General features: G+C 44.1%; 1 protein-coding gene across 12 annotated transcripts in view; it reads left to right on the top strand.

The window, feature by feature from the left end:
* LOC117413371 (protein 4.1-like) overlaps nt 1-19,132 on the top strand; it is a 49,640-nt gene that overhangs the window by 8,763 nt on the left and 21,745 nt on the right. For 4 of the 12 annotated variants that reach the window (XM_058997568.1, XM_058997567.1, XM_058997570.1 and 1 more), the window contains exons 2-18: nt 2,811-3,276; nt 4,852-5,058; nt 5,750-5,854; nt 7,440-7,482; nt 7,892-7,967; nt 8,869-9,087; nt 10,286-10,373; nt 11,072-11,224; nt 11,589-11,686; nt 11,887-12,059; nt 12,640-12,750; nt 14,749-14,859; nt 15,453-15,566; nt 15,760-15,876; nt 16,657-16,874; nt 17,956-18,015; nt 18,151-18,192. In XM_058997568.1, coding sequence (XP_058853551.1) covers nt 2,818-3,276; nt 4,852-5,058; nt 5,750-5,854; nt 7,440-7,482; nt 7,892-7,967; nt 8,869-9,087; nt 10,286-10,373; nt 11,072-11,224; nt 11,589-11,686; nt 11,887-12,059; nt 12,640-12,750; nt 14,749-14,859; nt 15,453-15,566; nt 15,760-15,876; nt 16,657-16,874; nt 17,956-18,015; nt 18,151-18,192 — 2,394 coding nt within the window. In that variant the 5' untranslated portion in view covers nt 2,811-2,817. The remainder of the gene's footprint in view (nt 1-2,810; nt 3,277-4,851; nt 5,059-5,749; nt 5,855-7,439; nt 7,483-7,891; nt 7,968-8,868; nt 9,088-10,285; nt 10,374-11,071; nt 11,225-11,588; nt 11,687-11,886; nt 12,060-12,639; nt 12,751-14,748; nt 14,860-15,452; nt 15,567-15,759; nt 15,877-16,656; nt 16,875-17,955; nt 18,016-18,150; nt 18,193-19,132) is intronic. The other 8 variants (XM_058997571.1, XM_058997572.1, XM_058997574.1 and 5 more) reach the window with 8 other exon arrangements.

Below are 19,132 nucleotides of genomic sequence, written 5' to 3' on the forward strand. Positions count from 1 at the left end.
TTACCTGGCCCTCAAATCTAATCAAATTACTATACATACCTTGAGTTTGATATCCCTGATGTAAATGCTCTTGCTCTTGACTTCTACTACTGTACTGTATTTGAAATGTTTGTCAGGTTAAGATGTTTAACAGTATTCTAGCATGGAGTGTTTTATTTGTTGTTCTCTGGTGTTTAGCGCAGCGCTGTAGTAAATGCGTTGATAGTATGGCCGAGGTGTGTGTCCTAGTTTCAGCAGTTCTCCCTGCCACTGGGGGATCAGACACTGCAAGGCAAGGTCCTCCATTCACACAGGCAGGCTCTGAGTAAAGCTCGGCCGCATGTGACGAGAAATCGATCTGAGGTGCGGTGGTCTGACAGGTGGGGTTATTCTGTCTTGTTAACAGTGCCAGTGAAAACGTGCATGCGTTTGTATGACCGTGACTCTCTAGCTTTTGTGAGCTAATGTTTTGGGAAGTCTACATTGTGTGTGTCACATTTGTAAATAACAGCGCTCGTCTAATTATGAGGACACTTCAACACTGTGTATTTAGATTCTTTATCTGAGTCTGGGGGTTCCTGGAGGTTCCTGTTTGGTTTGTGCATGTGCAGGAGATAGATCCTGGTTTAATAATATGGATACAGTTTCACTTTTGTATGGGCAGTCGTGCAGATTACGTGTGTCATCGCCACAGATTAAGATGTCTATTTGATATGGATTATTTATACCATACAGTACTTGTGTGTTTGTTGGGATGCTTTACATGAAAGGGACTATTAAATATAGATGCAGCAGATGGTACGTTTGTCAGTTTGCACACTGAAAAGTACATTGTTGTGTGTATTTATATACAGTGCGGTTTGAGAAAATTGTTGTACATAACCTGAGTAAACACACCTGTGTGTGAGGAGTGGAGCAAGCAGCACACGTGTTCTGTGGATATCTGTACACAGTAACAGAGGGGAGGTGGGTGGTGTAATTAAATATTTCTCTAAACCAGATACGCCTAATCCAACTGGAGATTATTTAAAACAAGAACTAAGGAAGGGGGGTGTTAAACCACCCTGATTTGCTTTCTTTCTCATTTTTTTCTTCTTCTGCTTTTAAGGTTTTGTACCTGTGAAGATACGTGTGTTCTGGTGCGTGCGTGCGTCTGTTTTGGTGTGTGTGTGTGTGTGTGCGTGTGCGCATGCGTGTGTGTTCTGGTGTGTGTGCGTGCGTGTGTGTTCTGGTGTGTGTGTGTCTTCTGGTGCGTGCGCGTGTTGTCGTGCTTGTGTTCTGGGGTTCTTTGTTGTTGACTGGGCTAGGAGCTGAGTGGATTAATGGCAGAGCAAGTTTAGTGGTTCATGAGCACTAACCATGGTGGTACAGAGCTAGCGGTAAAGAGGATCTCAGCTCTCTTCAGCTGACAGTAACGCTGTGTGCTGTGCACCCTCAGTGTCGGAGAGGAAGAATTGAGATGGGTATCTGGGATCAGTCCTGGAGCTCCAGTCCTTAAAGTGCAGAGGCACTCCAGTGCTGGCAGTCTGTCTGAAAATCCTCTGCAGTTTACTGCTAGCCTGAACATTTTGTCTGCCCTGTATTTCTGCTCTAACAAAATATTTACATGTCCTGCCACCTAACTAAACCCAGTGCGCTACATTCGAGATACTGCAGCAGAAACAAATACACTGGGAGTAGCAATTGAGCTCTCCATTGTATGAATATTGCGTGCTGCAATAGAGTTGCGTTTATTAAAAGCATTAAAACATAGGGCCAGGATGACTCTGCAGGAATGATTGGATGCCAGAGATTTAGTGGAGTGAAGTTGTTAAAAATGTTGCCTAAACGGACCAAATCTAGCTGTTAGCCATAGTGTTTACACAGTGGTGTTTGTATAGTGTGAGCCAGTTTATATGAAATTCAAGATCTTCTCGCAGTCTTTTTCATCTACAATGATGCAAACCCAGTCTTTTATGCACGGAGCAGTAATGTATAAAATGTGACCGCTTTTCTGAAGGTATTTAATGCTAAAAATCTGTTCGAAATGAACCCTTCTCTGGCTTAGAAGGGTTTGAATTTGAAGAGTGACCACAGCACTGTATTGTGGTGTAAAATCAACTTGAAATGTGAGGCCCTGAAGTTTTGAAGCCAGTCCCATTACCGCTGCTGTTTGTTTTTTGTTTTTTCCCCTCCATGCTAATAAACGCAGCACAGCAACAATTGGAACCCTCATTATCTGCAAACCTTAATGAGAGGATCATCAGTGGCTTATTCAATTCAATTTAAAGAGCGGAACAAGGGAGGCATTGTGTGGCCGGACCGCTGTCCCTGCCTTTGTGGTCTGTGCTGGTGCAATCCAGGTTAGCTGCTTCAGAGCTGCTAATGAGAAGCGACTTGGGTTTTAGGAAAGCTAGATTGCAGCCCTGATCAGAGTGGAGGGGTCGAAACCCTTTCTGTATTCCTCCAGGTAGTCATGCTGGCTACCGCTTTGTAAAACAAAACTAGAACTGCTCTGACTTGGCAAATACTTTATAGAGCCTGTTGAAAGCTGACACCGATGGTCCTGTTAAATTGACGAAGATACCATTCTAACCCTATTACGAAGCAAGCTCTTGAATTCCTATTCTGATGCCTCGCATTTATTTAAGGTCTTGGTTAAACTAATCCGTGAGTTTATTTTCAGTTTGCGCAGTCTAGGCAGGCCATTCTATTTTTAAGTGAGGTTTGCTAAGGCACAGTGACTGACATATATAACAAGTATGCATGCATGTGTAGGTGGTAGGGAAACTGCAAACGTCCGAGATTGGTCTGCTGTGTGTAGCAATTGTTTTTTTTCCTTGTGGTTTCAGTTTCAACATGACGACAGAAGCCTGTTCGGTAGGCGAGGCGGAGAGCCAGCAGAAGCCCAGTGAACCCGAGGCAGAGCAGCGGCCCCCACCAGCCCAGGAACCCGTCGTCTTGGCGCCCCAGGAAAGCGCAGGACCGGGGGACAGCTCGAAGGAGGGGCAGGACAAGCCCAGCGAGACCCCCAGCTCTCCCGCGGAGGAGCAGCTGAAACCCCGGAGCCGATCGTCTGCCGGCCGCGGACTCTCGCGCCTCTTCTCCTCCTTCCTGAAGCGCCGCTCGCAGTGCTCGGAGGGAGAGGGGGCGGTGCCAGACAACACAGGGGGCGGAGACAAGGACAAGGAGGCGGGGCCCGAGGTCCAGGAAGAGGAAGTGCTGCTGAAAGCTCCCATCGCTGATCCGGAACCCGAACTGAGAACCGAGGGGGACCCTGCTCTTGACCTCCACTCACTGAGCAGCGTCGAGACACAGGTGAGGATCTGCATCCGGGTTCGGGGTCAAAGCCATTGGAAAGCAATATAAATTGAAGCCAAGTAAATAAATAAGATTTTAAACTTAACAGCAGCAATGCTATGAAGAGATTGCCCACATATCATCTGAAATGGATGTGTTCAGACTACAAACTTATAGGGAAGTAAGCCACTGCTGTCCTGGAATGTGAGTGTTTGCGTATGTATATTATAAAAAAAAATAATACATGAGCATTTATTCAGTTAACAGCCAGAACTTTTACAAAGTGAATGCTTGCATGCTGTAGCATCATGTTTAAAAAGTACCCTAAAAGAGATGATCAGCCCCCTTTAATGCTGTTCGTTTTTTCTCCAATGAAAGATTTGGTAAGAATTTTGCTTTGTTAAATAATATTGCCATAACGGATTTGTCCCATTTATATCTACATGATATGGATTCATTTATCATACGTTTTATGGTGGTAATTGGCTAACTTTGGCAATTTCACAGATACAGACCTATTAAACTGCTAGCTTGCTTTGTTTAGTAAAACACAGCTGTTCGGGAAAATCTAGAGATGCAATCAAGTTAAAAGTCAAGTCTTGAGTCTGAGTCCGAGCCTTGTTTCATATACACGGTCATTCCAGCTCAAGTTGGGTGTTCTTTACCACTTCCATCCATTCATTGTTTTCTGTAGGAAAACTAGAAGAATAATATTACATTGTGTCTAGGTGAGGGCCACCTGGGGAAAAAAGAAGGTCAAAGACCATCAAAATGGGCATTTTTACCCCCTTCAGACACAACCTCACCATGCTGGGAATGAGTTCCACAGCTGTGTTCTATTGGCATCTGGAATCCATAGGCACAGATTCACACAACTTCAGGGCAATCAGAAAAGCTGCTGTAAAAACAACGTCTCAGTGTTCTAGATGTGCAAATCCACTTAATAGCAAATTATTGTTATAGCCACATAATAGCTTGTTTAATAAGTGGATCTGGAGAAGGTTCTTTTGATTTTCTCAGCGGTTGAAGTGACTTTGAGGAGAGACTCAATCAGTGTGAGTCATCATGACTGTGTACAGTTATGACTCGTGTTCCCCAGGAATCCCTGTAGCTTACTAAATATATGGAGCCCTTTTCGCTCCAGTTGTAGCAAAACTCGAAGAACGATTTTTTCACACAAAAGTCTGTTCTGGTGTATCGCTAGTCGGTGGTGATGGAATATTTGTATTCTGCTGTAGCATTCTACTGTTTGGTGCAAAGCTTTTGGAATAAATCTATCTCGCATCCGCATGAGCCTGGTTCCCGTCTGCCATCAACGAGTTGAAAGACATCTGAAATCGGTCTTGATTGTTTCCATTGGCAAAAGAGCAAGATCAGACTACTTGGAAATGGGAATGGGGGTTTGTCGACCTCAGTCAAGACCATGGACTGGCAGACATCTGTCACGGACCTAATGACCCCCCTTTGGTCCTCTTCAGATGGAATGCCCTATTGTTTAATTCACACTTCTGCCATTTAGCTGTAGCTGCTGGATCTCATTCAGCTGTAGGGGTGTCCCTGGTGTTAAGGACTGTGTTTGTTGTTGTGTTGCAGCCAGCGCAGGAGGACCAGGACACAGAGGAGGAAGAGGAGGAAGAAAAACAGGCAGGACCCAAGACAGAGGGAGGCAAGGAAGGAGGTGACTCGGAGAGTAAACCCACTGAGGAGTCCAAACCTGCCCCAAAGCCGCCCCGCAAACCCAGAGCCATGCGCTACAAAGTCTCCCTGCTGGACGAAGAGGTCTACGAGTGCGAGTTGGACGTAAGAGCGAGATTTCTCTGTTTCACTGTCTCCGTCTCTGTCGCTGTGTAACAGGAGTATAATGAATGAAGTCCATGATCACCAATTACATACACTTTGTGCTGAACTTTGTGTCAGACGCTTTCTATCACTGGGGCCTTTGCACTGAAGTCGATGTGTTACGTACAGGCAGTTTGCTTAAGGGAACTAAATGAAAAACTGTGAGATGAAATGAAAACTACATTTAAATCGAACTTGGCCCCAGTTTGGGAGGGGGGAAAAAATCCTGGGGTTTGAACCCATGCCTCCAGGAGAGAAACTCCAAATAGTATTTTTTCGAAGTCTACTTTTATGAACAAGACATTGGATATTCAGTAAACTGTTCCAGACAGCCCTTAAAGAAGCCAATAACAGTCTAGAAACATTAAACCTATTAATAAAAACTGACTGAATTAAAGGGTTATGAATATGGCCCAATTTCCTGTCCGTGCAGGGGGAATATTCCAATTTCAATTGATTCAACTTGAGCCGACTGGGATTTCTAAAAAAAAATAAAAAATAAAAAAAAAGTCAGAAATCTAGGATAGGCGATGACCGACTAGAATGCGTTAGACAGCAACGTTGGTCTTCAGAGTTATTGTTTCTAGACCTATATACAGAACAAATGTTAAAGTTCACCAGTTGGTCTGATGTGTTTCTCCTCTAATCTCAGAAACATGCAAAGGGCCAGGAGTTGTTCTCGAAGGTCTGTGATCATCTCAACCTCCTGGAGAAAGACTACTACGGACTGGCGATCTGGGAGTCATCTACAGTGAAGGTAAGACTGCAGCTTGGCTGGGTCTCCTCCTCCTGGGAGGAAGAGGGGTGCTGCAGAACAAGATCTCCTTTTAAAATCCCTGCTCCAATCCGGATGTTTATTAAACTCCTCCCAAAACATCTATAAAAACAATTTTATAAAAAGAGTTGCCGCCTTCTAATAAATAGGAAGCCAATCCGGGTACACTGCGTTGTTCTGTTGTGCTGATTATAATTAGGGAGTCTTTGCTTGAGTGCCAGGGTTTATTAAGAGAACACAACATGGTTTTGATGCCAAAGAATGGAACACCCTCTTCAAAAATGTTGTTGTTTGGTTGCATGGTAGAACTATTTGCCTGGGACGAAGTCTTCCACAGTGACTACAGCAGTCTTCTGATGTCACTGCTAATCTTGGATGACCTGTGCAGCGACACCATGCAGCTGCAGAGTCCTCGTTAAGAATGGGTAAATACAGGCTCTATTTTAGCAGGGGAAATCTGGTTGTTTTTTACTCGTTCTTGTGTCAAATTTTAATCCTATTTTCATTCACACTAATTTAAAATATCAATTGGCTTTATTTTTAGGTTACATCTTCTTAAACTCTAAATATATAGAGTTTGTACAGCTCTTCAGCAAGGCAGCTTCTTTTGAAAAAAAAAAATCTTTCGCAAACATTTCAGTTGAGGACATTACTTTTTATTTCATGTTACTACACATTACTGGTTTCACAGATACCAATAAGAATGAATCTTGCACTACCTAATGGAACGCCCAAAATTAGGTGTAACTTGGGTCTGTTAAACCAGCTGATTTAGTGGATAGTTCAGCCCTGGAACTGAACGCAGTCCTCACAAGCCCCAGTGCAGTGGATAGTTCAGCCCTGGTTTGGCCTCAATGAGGGAATTGTGTATGCAGGGATTCATGGCTCCCAGGCCCCGGATAAACACGTTCTTAATTACTGAGCTCTCTGCTTTGTCCGAGGGATTGGCGACAGGATGGCTTAGGGGATGGCTGGCTGCACACTAGAGCCAGTACGGAGGTGACGTGTGTGTGTCTGTCTCTGTGTGTGTGTGTGCACTTACCTTTCTTGTAAATGAGGACCCTGCTAAAACTAATACGCAAGCCTCCACAGATTAGCCTTTCATCAAATCTCTACTAGTTGGTTCCCCTAAGAAGTTACCAGTTTCAGTAACGTTGCTGGGATGTTTTTTTCCCTGTCACAAAACCCTATTGGTGCAGCTTGCACCCTGGGGTTAATCTTGTTAAAACCGGCCCATCGGCTTCTAAAGTTAAGACTCAGCACTGCACTTTTTTTCAACCCAGTAAAACTGCGGGTATTTGACTGGTCTCCGCTGGAGACCTGGCCAGTGGGCATGAATGTGTCTGCTGTATGTCTGGGATCATTTTAGGCATTGCTCTTCATGTGGCCAATAAAACACTAGAAATATATTCAAAGGGGAAAAAATGTCCATGTTCATAAGTATGAATAAAACATATACATACAAAAGAAGTCGCACACACGCACAAATCAAAATGTTAACCAATTATTATTTGGAATGTTGCTCACTGCTGATGTCGATTCGCAACACTGCTGTTTTGTGTTTCAGACATGGCTGGACCTTACGAAGGAGATCAGGAAGCAGGTGCAAGGTAGGTGCAGTCAAACGCACAGTTCTAGAGTCTTCAAGTGCTGACATCACTTCCCCGCACAGACAACCATGCTGAAAAGCAGCTGCAGTAAAGAACAGGTCTAATGCTTTAGTTGGCATTTGTCAGCATAAAATATTAAGGTTAAAAAACCAAGAAAAGGCCATTTTCCAGACCTTGAAAAAGACATCAACCTGACTGTACTTAAATATTTCATGTAATAGAATTTGAGCTATTTATATGCATCATAGGAACTGTCTGTTGGAGCTAGATGACGAGAGAGATGGTCATTGTGTGCTCAGTTACATGCAGAGCGTCGGGTGGGAGGAGAGATTGTGAATAGCGGGAGGTTTTGCATTATACGCAGTGGGTGCTCACGTCCTAATGATCCTCTGCTGTCTTTCCATTACAGAAGTTCCCTGCAGCTTGACATTCAATGTCAAATTTTACCCCCCTGATCCTACCCAGCTCACAGAGGACATCACAAGGTAAAGCACTTGATTCTGACCTGGGCCAGTCCCTGGTCAAGAGCACACATTACTTTTACATAGTGTATTAAGTGATAGATCACAGTCATAGTACCAGGCTGCCACATGTAGATGTGTACTACTGTGTGGATCACGGGGGTGTAATGATACAGTAATATCGCTCACAATACAGTATCACCCAGGATACATGTGATGGTCCTCATGGGCTAAGTGAATGATGCATAGTAAAATCAAATGATCATTTTAATAATAGTTTTAATGCCAATCTGAATGAGTCAACGTATTCATATCAACTATAAAACACACTGAAGAACCCGCTGGTGAAATGCAGTGAGCTGTGCTGGACTTTTGTCTCTCAATACAAATGATACAGCCTCTTTTACGATAAGTGCTACGTCATGTCAAATAGTTCACGATTCATCAATGCTGGATAAATAGTTACCCCCCCCCCCAGTAGATTGGCAGTATAGCTTTTGTATTGTTAGACAAAGGAGTCTGTGAGGCACTGGGTATGAGAAAATGCCTGTTTGCTCCACACCAAGGCATGAGACAGCGAGAAGCGATCTTGTGAAGCAATCTGTTTCCTCTTTAAAACATTGGGTTCCACTGACGTTATCAGGCATGTCACATGGATTCCAATATATTACTTTATTAAAGGCAGGAAGTAAAGGAGACACATGCATTCATTCAAGTACCAATTCTACAAGGAGCTGTGCAGTATCTTTAGTTCATTTGGTGATACACACCCTGTCATCACAATCCGTCTATATACAATGAATTGTTCGCCGCTAGCTGTTATTCACTTAAATAAGAGAAGCGTAAACAGTACTGCCTTTATTCTGTCATCTTGTGGGTTTGAGGGTGCTGGTGAATGAAAGCGCCCCCTGGTGTGTGTTTGCAGGTACTACCTGTGTTTGCAGCTGCGGAAGGACATTGCGTCGGGACGACTGCCCTGCTCCTTCGTCACGCTGGCCCTCCTGGGCTCCTACACGGTGCAGTCAGAGCTGGGAGAGTACGACCCCGACCTGCACGGCACGGACTACCTGAGCCAGGTGCGGCTCGCCCCCAACCAGACCAAGGAGCTGGAGGAGAAGGTGATGGCGCTCCATCGCACATACAGGTACCCAGCACAGCCAGGCTTTCACTTTTTAACTCTGGGGTAAAAAAACAAACTCATATGCATTATAAAGTGAGATAGGAAACTGAACATTTATACATTACACCAATGGGGAAAATCGAAGGGAGGTCGATGGGGGGGGGGGGGGGGCACTTGGTCAATAACATCAAAACAGGACCCTGCCGTACCAGGAAGATCTATTTGTATAGTGAAGAGAAACAAAAGACATCCTAATGAAAAGAGTGACCACTGATGAGTTTACTTAAGCTATTGAGCAGTAAGATAATGGATTGTAAAGCCTTGGTTATCGCCCCTTTTTAATAGAAGCATCAATCACTTAGCATATCAGTCCCTGTATTAGAAGTTTATGCGAGCGTGTATCGGGACTCCATGCAGCCTTTATCCAGTTTAATAGGATTAAAGAAAACGATTTTAAAAGCCCTACGTCAGGCAGCCTGGGGAATTGATTTACTGAGTGTTAGGGGAGTCAATACACAGCAGCAAGCCCTGCCTCATAGAACCGTCTCGGACACCCTGATTCCTTACTGCCAATGAGAGTGCACTCTGTTTCCGTGGCGACACAGACAGACCAACATAAACCATGTTCTCCCCAGCCAATAGGAGCTAAGCATTGCCTTCCCAAGAGGACTCATTTCTAAATATAGCTACTTTTTTATTTGTTGCACAATACTGTTCTATGTTGAAAACATGTCCTACGTGTGTGATTTGAGCACACTGCAGGTAAGACGCTGAGAAACCCAGAGAAACGAAGTAAGCAAACCTCCTAATGCTTTCAGGATGGCACGTTAATACATGGCGTGTGTGCTGTCTCGTGTTATTTTAAAATGTCATGTTCAGTTTTTAGGTAAGAGGATCGCCAAGCTGGAATGATTTCTGTTGGAAGAAGAGGCACCCTACAAAATACTCTAACTTAGAACCAGGGTTAGCGTCAGTATTCCTTCGAAGGAATTGGATTTGAAAAAACAGGAAGTGACTTTATTATAACTCACAAAAAAAGAGGATTGGATTCGTGAACTACTATTAAACATAGTGCTAGATTATTATTTTTTTTAAACTTTGTTTTCTGCACAGGATGACGTCTATACACAGGGTTAGTGCACTGGAGTTCTGACCAGTTCTTAACAGTGATTGGTTGATTGCTCAGATGTGGAATTGGGGTGCTCTGTACCTGTGTTTGCAGGTCCATGACTCCAGCCGAGGCAGACCAGCAGTTTCTGGAGAACGCCAAGAAGCTGTCCATGTACGGGCTGGACCTCCATCAGGCCAAGGTGAGTGGAGTCCGCAGTAGGTAACGATCCTAGTTGTATAGGAGATTAAGCCATTAGAGGTGAATTGGTTACAGCTAAGCTTGTGACCTCTAGAATACATCAAGAAGCTCGTCATAAATCCAATAGATTGTTATGCTGATCCAAGTGGAAGTTAAGAAGATAGGATTTAATACACACAAATGCATGATTTATATATGGGAGACAGTGCCACCTAGTGGGGTTCTGGTGAAACTACGTGCCCTGATGCAGTACTACTGATACTGCCACACCTGAAGGACTGGACACGTTGTGAATTCTGTCTGTAGAGAACGTGGCGTTTTGGGATTGGCCATGGTTATAAATTTGGTTTCCCACAAAATATTATTTGTACAAATTAAAACAGTAATAATAATTTAAAAGTTGCAAGTGATTTTCTTCCAGCACTGCTTATTAATGCAATATTATCACGGAGCCCCCCTCCCTTTTATTTTGTCTGTGGCTTTTATGCTAGAATTTTGTATTGCAGTTTGGTAAATGCAGATATTTCTAAGACTGCAGGTGAAAAGTTGCTGCAGGTTCCTGGTACCTAATCACTTCATGTTTTGTAGTTTGGACTCAAAAGACCATCAGCACAAAAAGAAATGTGCATGTCATGTTAATTGTAATCAGAGGTTAGGTTTGCAAAGCCTGTGCCTGATCACTGTGTCTCTGTGCTGCAGGATTTGGAGGGCGTGGAAATCATGCTAGGGGTGTGTTCCAGCGGGCTTCACGTCTACAAGGACAAGCTCCGAATCAACCGCTTCTCCTGGCCCAAGGTCCTGAAGATCTCCTACAAGAGAAGCAGCTTCTTCATCAAGATCCGGCCCTCTGAGGTGCACAGAGAAACGCGCGCTCTTGAGTATCGCAAATGTCATTGCTTCATGCCGTAGTCTTGTTTTTAAAAACCAAGGTCATGTTGGTTATGTCAGGCTCTCGCCCCGAGAACTCGCGTTCTTTACATATTGAAATGTCATCGTGTTAAGAATTTAATTTGTGATCGCAACGTGGTTTTATCCCTCATAAGCCACCTTGTTAGAACAGCCCAGCTATTTCTTACTCCAGTTACTTAAGTGAGAGAATTGGCACCAGCTACAATGCAGAGCCAGTACCTATTCACAGCTGGTGCTGCTTTTATAAAACAATCTCAATACGGGATATGCTTTGTTGTGTCATCGCTGTTTTCTGTGTGTGTTGCAGCAAGAGCAATACGAGAGCACCATCGGGTTCAAGCTGCCCAATTACAGAGCCTCAAAGAAGCTGTGGAAGGTCTGTGTGGAGCACCACACGTTTTTCAGGTACGTTTTATTTTCGGCAATACCTGTGACAGCAGTATCCTATGTAGCCCCTGTGTCTCCTCCCACTGTGGGTGGCGTCTCCCCAGAACCGCTATCCTGTGACTCCTCCCACTGCGGCAGTGCTGTTCCAGATTGGGGTTTGCACTGTGTGCTTCCAGCGGTTCCTGGTTCTCCAGTCTCATCTTGGTTATTCTCCCCAGGCTCACCTCTACAGAAGCCACCACCCCACGGAGGTTCCTGGCTTTGGGCTCCAAGTTCCGGTACAGCGGACGGACCCAAGCCCAGACCCGCCAGGCCAGCTCTATGATCGACAGGCCGGCCCCTCTGTTCCAGCGCACTGCCAGTAAGCGTGCTTCTCGGAGCCTCGATGGAGGTGTGTGTCTGCCTTCCCACGTCCTTACTTTTCATTACAGGTTACGGCTTCTGATATCCACCTGCAAACCTGCAAATGAACCCAAGGAAGCTGTGTCTGATCTTTCACAAGAGAGATCTCCACATTTCAGACAGTAGAAATGCTCACAGACGCGTGCCCTATCCACACCAAATCACAATCCTGATTTCAACATGTGTTGATCATTATTTAAGTAGTGTGAATAGGGCACAAGACTCAAATCGTCAAACGGTGTTTCCTGGACCACAGCAGTTTGCTCCATTCCTGGTTTTATTACGAATTTAATAAGACTCATCAGAGCTTGTTACCTTATACGCTGTGGTTACTCAAGCTCATATTAAGACCTGGAATGGGTGAAACTGCTATGCAATAGGAGTCTTATTTCCATCCCTAGAACTGTTGGTAACATTTCCAGTTCGTAACTTCTCATGAGAAGGGGTTACATGTTTTATTTAACAATGGAAATGAGCACCTATATAAAGAGTCAGGATGTATAATACCCCTAGTGTAAGTCCCGTTGAGAGCTCAGGATCTTCTTCTAACTTATTGACCGTTTCTCCAGCGAGGGGTAAGTCTGCCCAGTCTGATTTGAAGCCGGTAGCGGAGAGGAAGGCGGAGGATTGGTTTATACTGCTGGACCCTACCCATTCAGAACCCGCCCTCGAGGGCTCAGGTATCTCACCGAGACTGTGAGGCTTCACAGAGCTGCCCCCCTCCCTGTCTCACCTCCCCTCACCGCTACAGAACATCAGCTAACATACCTGTCACTGACTGCACTGCTCCTGTCTACACAGGGTCTTTCTTTTAACCCTTAGACGGCCTAATGTGCCGATAACATTTCTGCCGACCGCTTTTAATTGTCAAACATCACCTGCTGTAGTTGTCATCTGCCAGCAGTTGATTAAGTGTGCAGTAGTATCAGAAAAATAACTTTTAGAGTGTGCTGTTGCCACACAGTGTATAGTTCTGTAAAGACAGTGTCTTCTATTATCCAGTTCACGCATTGCAGTAATGCACTGGAACAATGTGTGCTTAATGAAAAGCACGCACGGGAATTACTGTCCTGAAGAATCCTTACAAACTTTGCATTATCATCACTGGTCCTCTCGTTTCTTTCTTGTTTTTTTTTTTCAAGTAAGTATTTTAGCGTAACTTTCTGGCCAATGTATTCTGCTGTTTTGGATCACGCTGCACAGCAGTTTGACCCTAGCCGTTCACAGTACTGTTCAGCATGCTTCAGTTTCACGCAGTGCCACAGGCCTGTGAAGGATCTGCTCTGAGCAGGAAACACAATGTTCTGTTCAGTTTGCGTCCAGCGACGTTGAGCTGCTCTTACTGCTCATGTTCGGGGCTGGAACAATATTTGTAGCCTCTTGCAGCTAAACTAACATCACAGCTCTGTGTGCTGTCCTTGATCTTGTACGTGTAGTCTGGTCTGTGTGTGTTGTCTTCATGATGTCTGACTTTTTTCTTTTGTCATTATTTCTGTGTGACCTAACTAACTGCTTCAGGAAGTGAATTTGGCAGTAATTGTTTTAATAAGTTGCATTTTTTAAACGCCAATTTGTCATTACCAAGTGCAAATGTTTATTATTACCCTGCTGTGTACTTTGGAGTTTTGCATGGATCTAGAGAAGGGCTTCATTTAATTGTGATGAATGTGGTCAGGACCACTTTTATTCTTTTCTGCACAGCAGATGACACTGCAGTTCATTCGGTATGCTGTAGCCCAGTCATCCAGGGTAGCAGCAGTCTGAAACGAGTTATACAACAAAGGCAGGAAAGTGTGCCTGGCCAGCCCTGAGGGAGCTGGCTGCAAGAATGCCCAGACAGGGCGAGGCACGGCATTCCAGAGGCTGCCTCTTTGTCAGGATCACGCCCTCAGACATTTTAAAGAGATTCGAGCTAATGAAATCATTTCAGAAATCTCAGCGCAGTTTTAAAAGAGGCCTGTGTTACGGTGATGTCTAGTATCATACCAGGTTTAAGAGCTCAGTATGCATGCACTGCGTTAAGGTGGTCTGTTACTGCTGTGCACTTCATTAGTTTAACCTCAGCGGTGTTTTGTGGGTTAAACTGGTTGCTAAGCATGGTTAGTCATTGTGGGGAAGCAGCTGATTGGTTAATTGAAATGCTGTACACTGATGGATCCACTAGACACATTTGTTTCCATTCACTTTGTTTTACCTTGCATTGGTGTGTACAATTTCACTCTCAAGATGACTGAGCAAGTGCCTGACTTCCTTAAAGTAAACTGAGCTTTCCTGAGCATGGTATGGTTCCAGATATTTATTCAAATGAAACTATTGTGCGTTTCCCTCAAAACTGCACCTTATTTTATGAGCTAGAACAAAAATATAAAACCTGTAGCACTCTGGAGACCAGCTCCTCCAATTGTGAGGAAACTTGCTGAAGATGTTATTTAACATAGGTCATGGCGATCTACTTTATAACATGCCCAGTGTGGCTCTGATAGGCGCCAGAATGCTGCCTGTTCCTGAACAGTTTAAATATCGGAGCCCTTGCATTGATCGATCAATACCCACAATGTAATCCCTGCTAACTAACCGCAGTGACAGTGACGCGTCCCCAAGCAAAGTCAAGTGTGTGAAGAGGCTTGAACCTTTAGTATGTGAAGAGGCACATTCTAACACATTCATAATTTCTTCAGTTGGGGGTGAGTCCCACCCACCTCAGCCAATAGGAGCAGAGAAGAAGGAGGAAGATGATTGGTTTGTGCTGCTGGACCCCTCCCGTTCAGAACCCTCCCCTCGGCCCCCAGGTACCTCACTGCAGCTTTGAGGCTTTGCAGGGCTGCCCCTCTCTCACCAACGCCTCCACTCACCTCCGCCACAGCGCCCCCTGCAGCTGGGAGCAACAAGTCCTACTGAATTTTAATTGCATAAGACTCTTAACCAGTAACGGTAACAACAATAACTTTTTAAAGCAACTTACAAAACCGCAACTAATAACATTTTACTAATAAAACAATACAGTCGCTTCAGTAATGGGCTCGCCGCTTCTGAAGTCAAATTAACAGTCTGGTTTTTAACAGGTCGCTTCTTGCAAAACGCCCATGATAACAATGAAAAGATTCTTAGCTGTGCTGCCAATGTATTACATGTTTTAAACTGGTTTTCCAGTTTCTGTACTGGATGCATTTAAATTCTAATGTGTGGTAAAGAAATCAATGTACATTTATTCAACAGAAAGTACTGAAAAGTATTACCATTATGATCTAATTTTAATTAAAGCATACTGACTTGGTAGTACCAGTATTTTGAATTTCGGCAAACTCAGTAGCCCGCTGTACCCAGTGTGAATGACTTGCTGGCAGCGCAGGGTCTTGTTTTAATGTATTAACCGTTTCTCCAGTGGAGGGTAAGTCTGCCCAGTCTGATTTGAAGCCGGTAGCGGAGAGGAAGGAGGAAGGTGATTGGCTTGTGTTGCTGGACTCCGCCCACTCAGAACCCGCCCCTCAGCCCCCAGGTATCTCACCGCGACTTTTAAAGGAAACTTAAACCTGCTACTAATTCAATTTTCCTAATAGAGCATGCGTCTGTGCTCGAAAGCACTCTTGTTGATCCCGGAATTTTAAAGTAGAAGTTTGCTGTGAATCTATACATTACTCCATTAAAAGCCAAAGGGCTTCAGAGTTCTAACACATTCACAATTTCTGCAGCGGAGGGTAAGGCTCCCTATCCTGAGCCAATAGCAGCAAAGAAGGCGGAAGTGGAGGAGGATGATTGGTTTGTGCTGTTGGACCCCACTCGTTCAGAACCCGCCCCTAAACCCCCAGGTACCTCTGTGTGAAAAGCTGTCTCCCTCTGTCGCCACCTAGTGCTCAAAGCTAGAATTCACCAGGGATGGAATACAAGGATAATGGAAAAGAGAATGACATTGGACAATGAAGAATGCTAATAATTAAACTCAAGAAGAGATTCCTATCTGTTTCATGCAATAGAAAGGGGGTTAGGGGGTGCACTAGCCTTTTATTTCAGGAAGCCAGGGTTCAAATCAGGTCATTGCAGTTTGGTCTTCTCAGAATTAATATAATCCACATAACAAGATCTCTGCAAAGTTTCAGTCAAATCTGTGTCTTCAGCGTTGTAGTTGCATATTTTTATTGTCCTGAAAGCTAGTGCTAAACATAATGTTCCCTGTTTCAGTGTTTAGCTGTGCAATACAATGCCAGTGACCTGCAGTGCTGTCTGTCACAGTAGAGATGTTTTTGACATGACTGGGCTACTCATTGTGTACATTGAGCCAGTGTTACACAGTGTTGAACAGACACGTACTGCACGTGGGGCTTGCAGGGCTGGAATTGCGTTATACAACATTCATATCTGTTTGTTTTTCACATGCAGTGGCATGAATAGGGTATAAAGTAATGCAAAGTTGAACATGTTCTGCATAAATAAGTGTGTGTACTGTGTGTATAATGTTTGTATGCGTTCTCTACATTTTATATGTTTTCCGTTAACATCATCATCAAATAACGGCACCGTTTCCCTCAAGTCTCTGAATTTGAAACCCAGACTAACCCAGCCTGTGTTCTCTCCCCCGAATCTCCACGCAGCGATGGTGGTGACCCCTGATAAAAGCCCTCGCCCCGTCAGCGCCCCAGTCATCTCCCAGGCACCACCGGGAGAGGCCAGAGCTCAGGCGCCCGTCACGGCCAAGCAGGACCAGCGGGAGGTCACGATAGCGGTCACACAGGAGGAGAGGAAAGTAGAGGTCAAGCCCGAGGTCAAACCAGCTGAGCTGCCCTCCAGACCAGAGCCAGTGCAAGTCAAGGTACAGGGCACACATACAATACAGTGTGGACTTTATAAAGAGCCACTTCCATTATGATCTACAGCTGTGGCCAAAAGCTTTGCATCACCCTATAGAATTAACTCATTTTGCTTCATAAAATTGAATAAAACCTGCTGAATAATGTTACGTTAACATATTTAGTTTTACACCACTTTGTAGTTTTCCATGTACTTAACGAAAACTGACAATTGAAGAAACTGACATTTGGAAATCTAGCATGAAATACTGTACTACTATTATGGCTTCTGGTAGACTTCTGCTATATCATTTTGTAGAATCCTAAAATTCTAGGTGATGCAAAACTGTTGGCCAGAGCTGTACAGGTCTGCTGTTTGTCAAAGGGCCCCAAGACATTTGTAATATACTTAAGGGGCTCTATATAAATATGAAATGGTTGTTTTGTATGGGCAAGCTTGACACTCAGTTCAGTTTGCAAAATGTCATGTTACTGTATTTAAGATTCAGTGTGTTTAGTCCTTGTGAGGAAACACTTTGTTTAACATACACATTCCAGTGTTTTTTAAACCACTTCTCTGGGGGGATCCACACTTGAAAGCAGAACAGTTTTGGCTGAACCTCAAGAAATAGCAGAGCAGCACATGTTTTAAGCCGCGCATGACAAACTTGAACAAATTACTCCGCTTAAAAAAAAAAAAAAAAGTTGAACAATGCTTTTTATGGGCATCAGTTTTTCCACCAGACTCTAAATTAAATTCTGGTTGCCTTATGTTTACATGGAAAAAATCTTCTGAATGAGTATTCAGTAATTATACTGCCTGCATTCACATCAACACAAAGAGCACTTGCTTTGGTCTGTGCCTGTGGAGTTAAGCAGTAGCAGACATTTGGGAACTCGGTATCAGGAATAGCAGACAATGGGAAAAATAGAATGGAATGTTTAGTGTCGAGTGTTCCGATTTGGAATAATGGTATGCGAGTTTGCATGTAAACTTGATGAGTGTTTCAAGCTATGAGAAATGTTCTGTTGTGACCTGTCCCAGGTAGGTAAGGGCTCCTGCCCCTCCTCTCATATTTCTAAAGTGTTTCTATGGTGATGCAGATGCGGAGAGAAGCGAGAGAAGCCCCGACAGTCACAGCCACAAACGGGGACAAATCTCAGGTTTGTACCCCCTCCCGATCGTCTCACCCAGAGACCCGTCCAAAATTAATCCACATTTCCATCCGCCCTTAACAAGGGCAGAACAGCGCCACACCAACTAACCAACCTGCCTTTCTTTTCCCTACTGGGAAACAGCGCCCCCCGGTGGCTGACGAGGAGCTGGTGCGAATGCGGAAGGTTAGATCACTGCTGTCTACTCCAGTCCTTTTAATAGGAATCTCCACCTCATCCATGCATCAATAGAGCGCTAGTCTTTTACCACTTTGTTTAAAGAGACAGTACACTTTCTTTCTCCACAGGTGAAATAGCTTATCATTCAGTGCTTAGTGGGTCATTGTATTCCTTTGCTTGCATTCTGGTTCTGATCTGGTTTCAATCCAGTCTGAAGAGTGGGTAGATTTGCAAGTATGTAGAACACTTGTGCCTGGGTTATAACTACGGTGCAGAACCATAACACATACATTGAAAGTAGGCACAGGTAGCAAATGTGGAACTGTGTAGTTTTCATTCTAAAAAAATATAAACCAGTACCTGTTTGGGGAATCTCCTGGAGTTTTCAGGCACCTGTGCAGCTTGTCCTGCATTATCCGGCTTTTAAAAACAGGAGACGACTTTTAACAAAATATTTCCCCCAGACTCTTTCAATTCTCGGCTTTCTTTCGTAATTAAGTTGCAGATTTAAAATACAAACAAAAGCCTGGACTGTTAGAATAGTTCGATACCCCTGGTTAATACTCCCTGCATGCAGTTTTAAACTTACATTTAAATCAGATCCTGTAACCCATGTAGAGGCTGTCAATCTAACGTTCAACTTGAACAAGCATGTGCACGAATAACGCCAAGAGTAGCACGTTGCACTGAGCAGTGAGGCTGTTCATTCAAAACAGTATCTCCCTAGGTTTCACTCGGAGCGGTGTAGCTACTGCCTCCCCTATACCTAGACCACTTGTCTTCGATCCTCATTAACAGTCACTGATCCCTAATGAAAAACTACAAGTCTGAGAAATTAAATCTGAAAGCATGACAAAGGAGTGAGCTTCTCAGCTTTGACTCATCTTGAAGTGAATAAGGATACATTATTGAGGACATATTACAGTAGGGTCCTAAGAAGTTTCAC

The sequence above is a fragment of the Acipenser ruthenus genome, chromosome 23 (genome assembly GCF_902713425.1).
Source record: "Acipenser ruthenus chromosome 23, fAciRut3.2 maternal haplotype, whole genome shotgun sequence".
NCBI classification, from domain to species: domain Eukaryota; kingdom Metazoa; phylum Chordata; class Actinopteri; order Acipenseriformes; family Acipenseridae; genus Acipenser; species Acipenser ruthenus.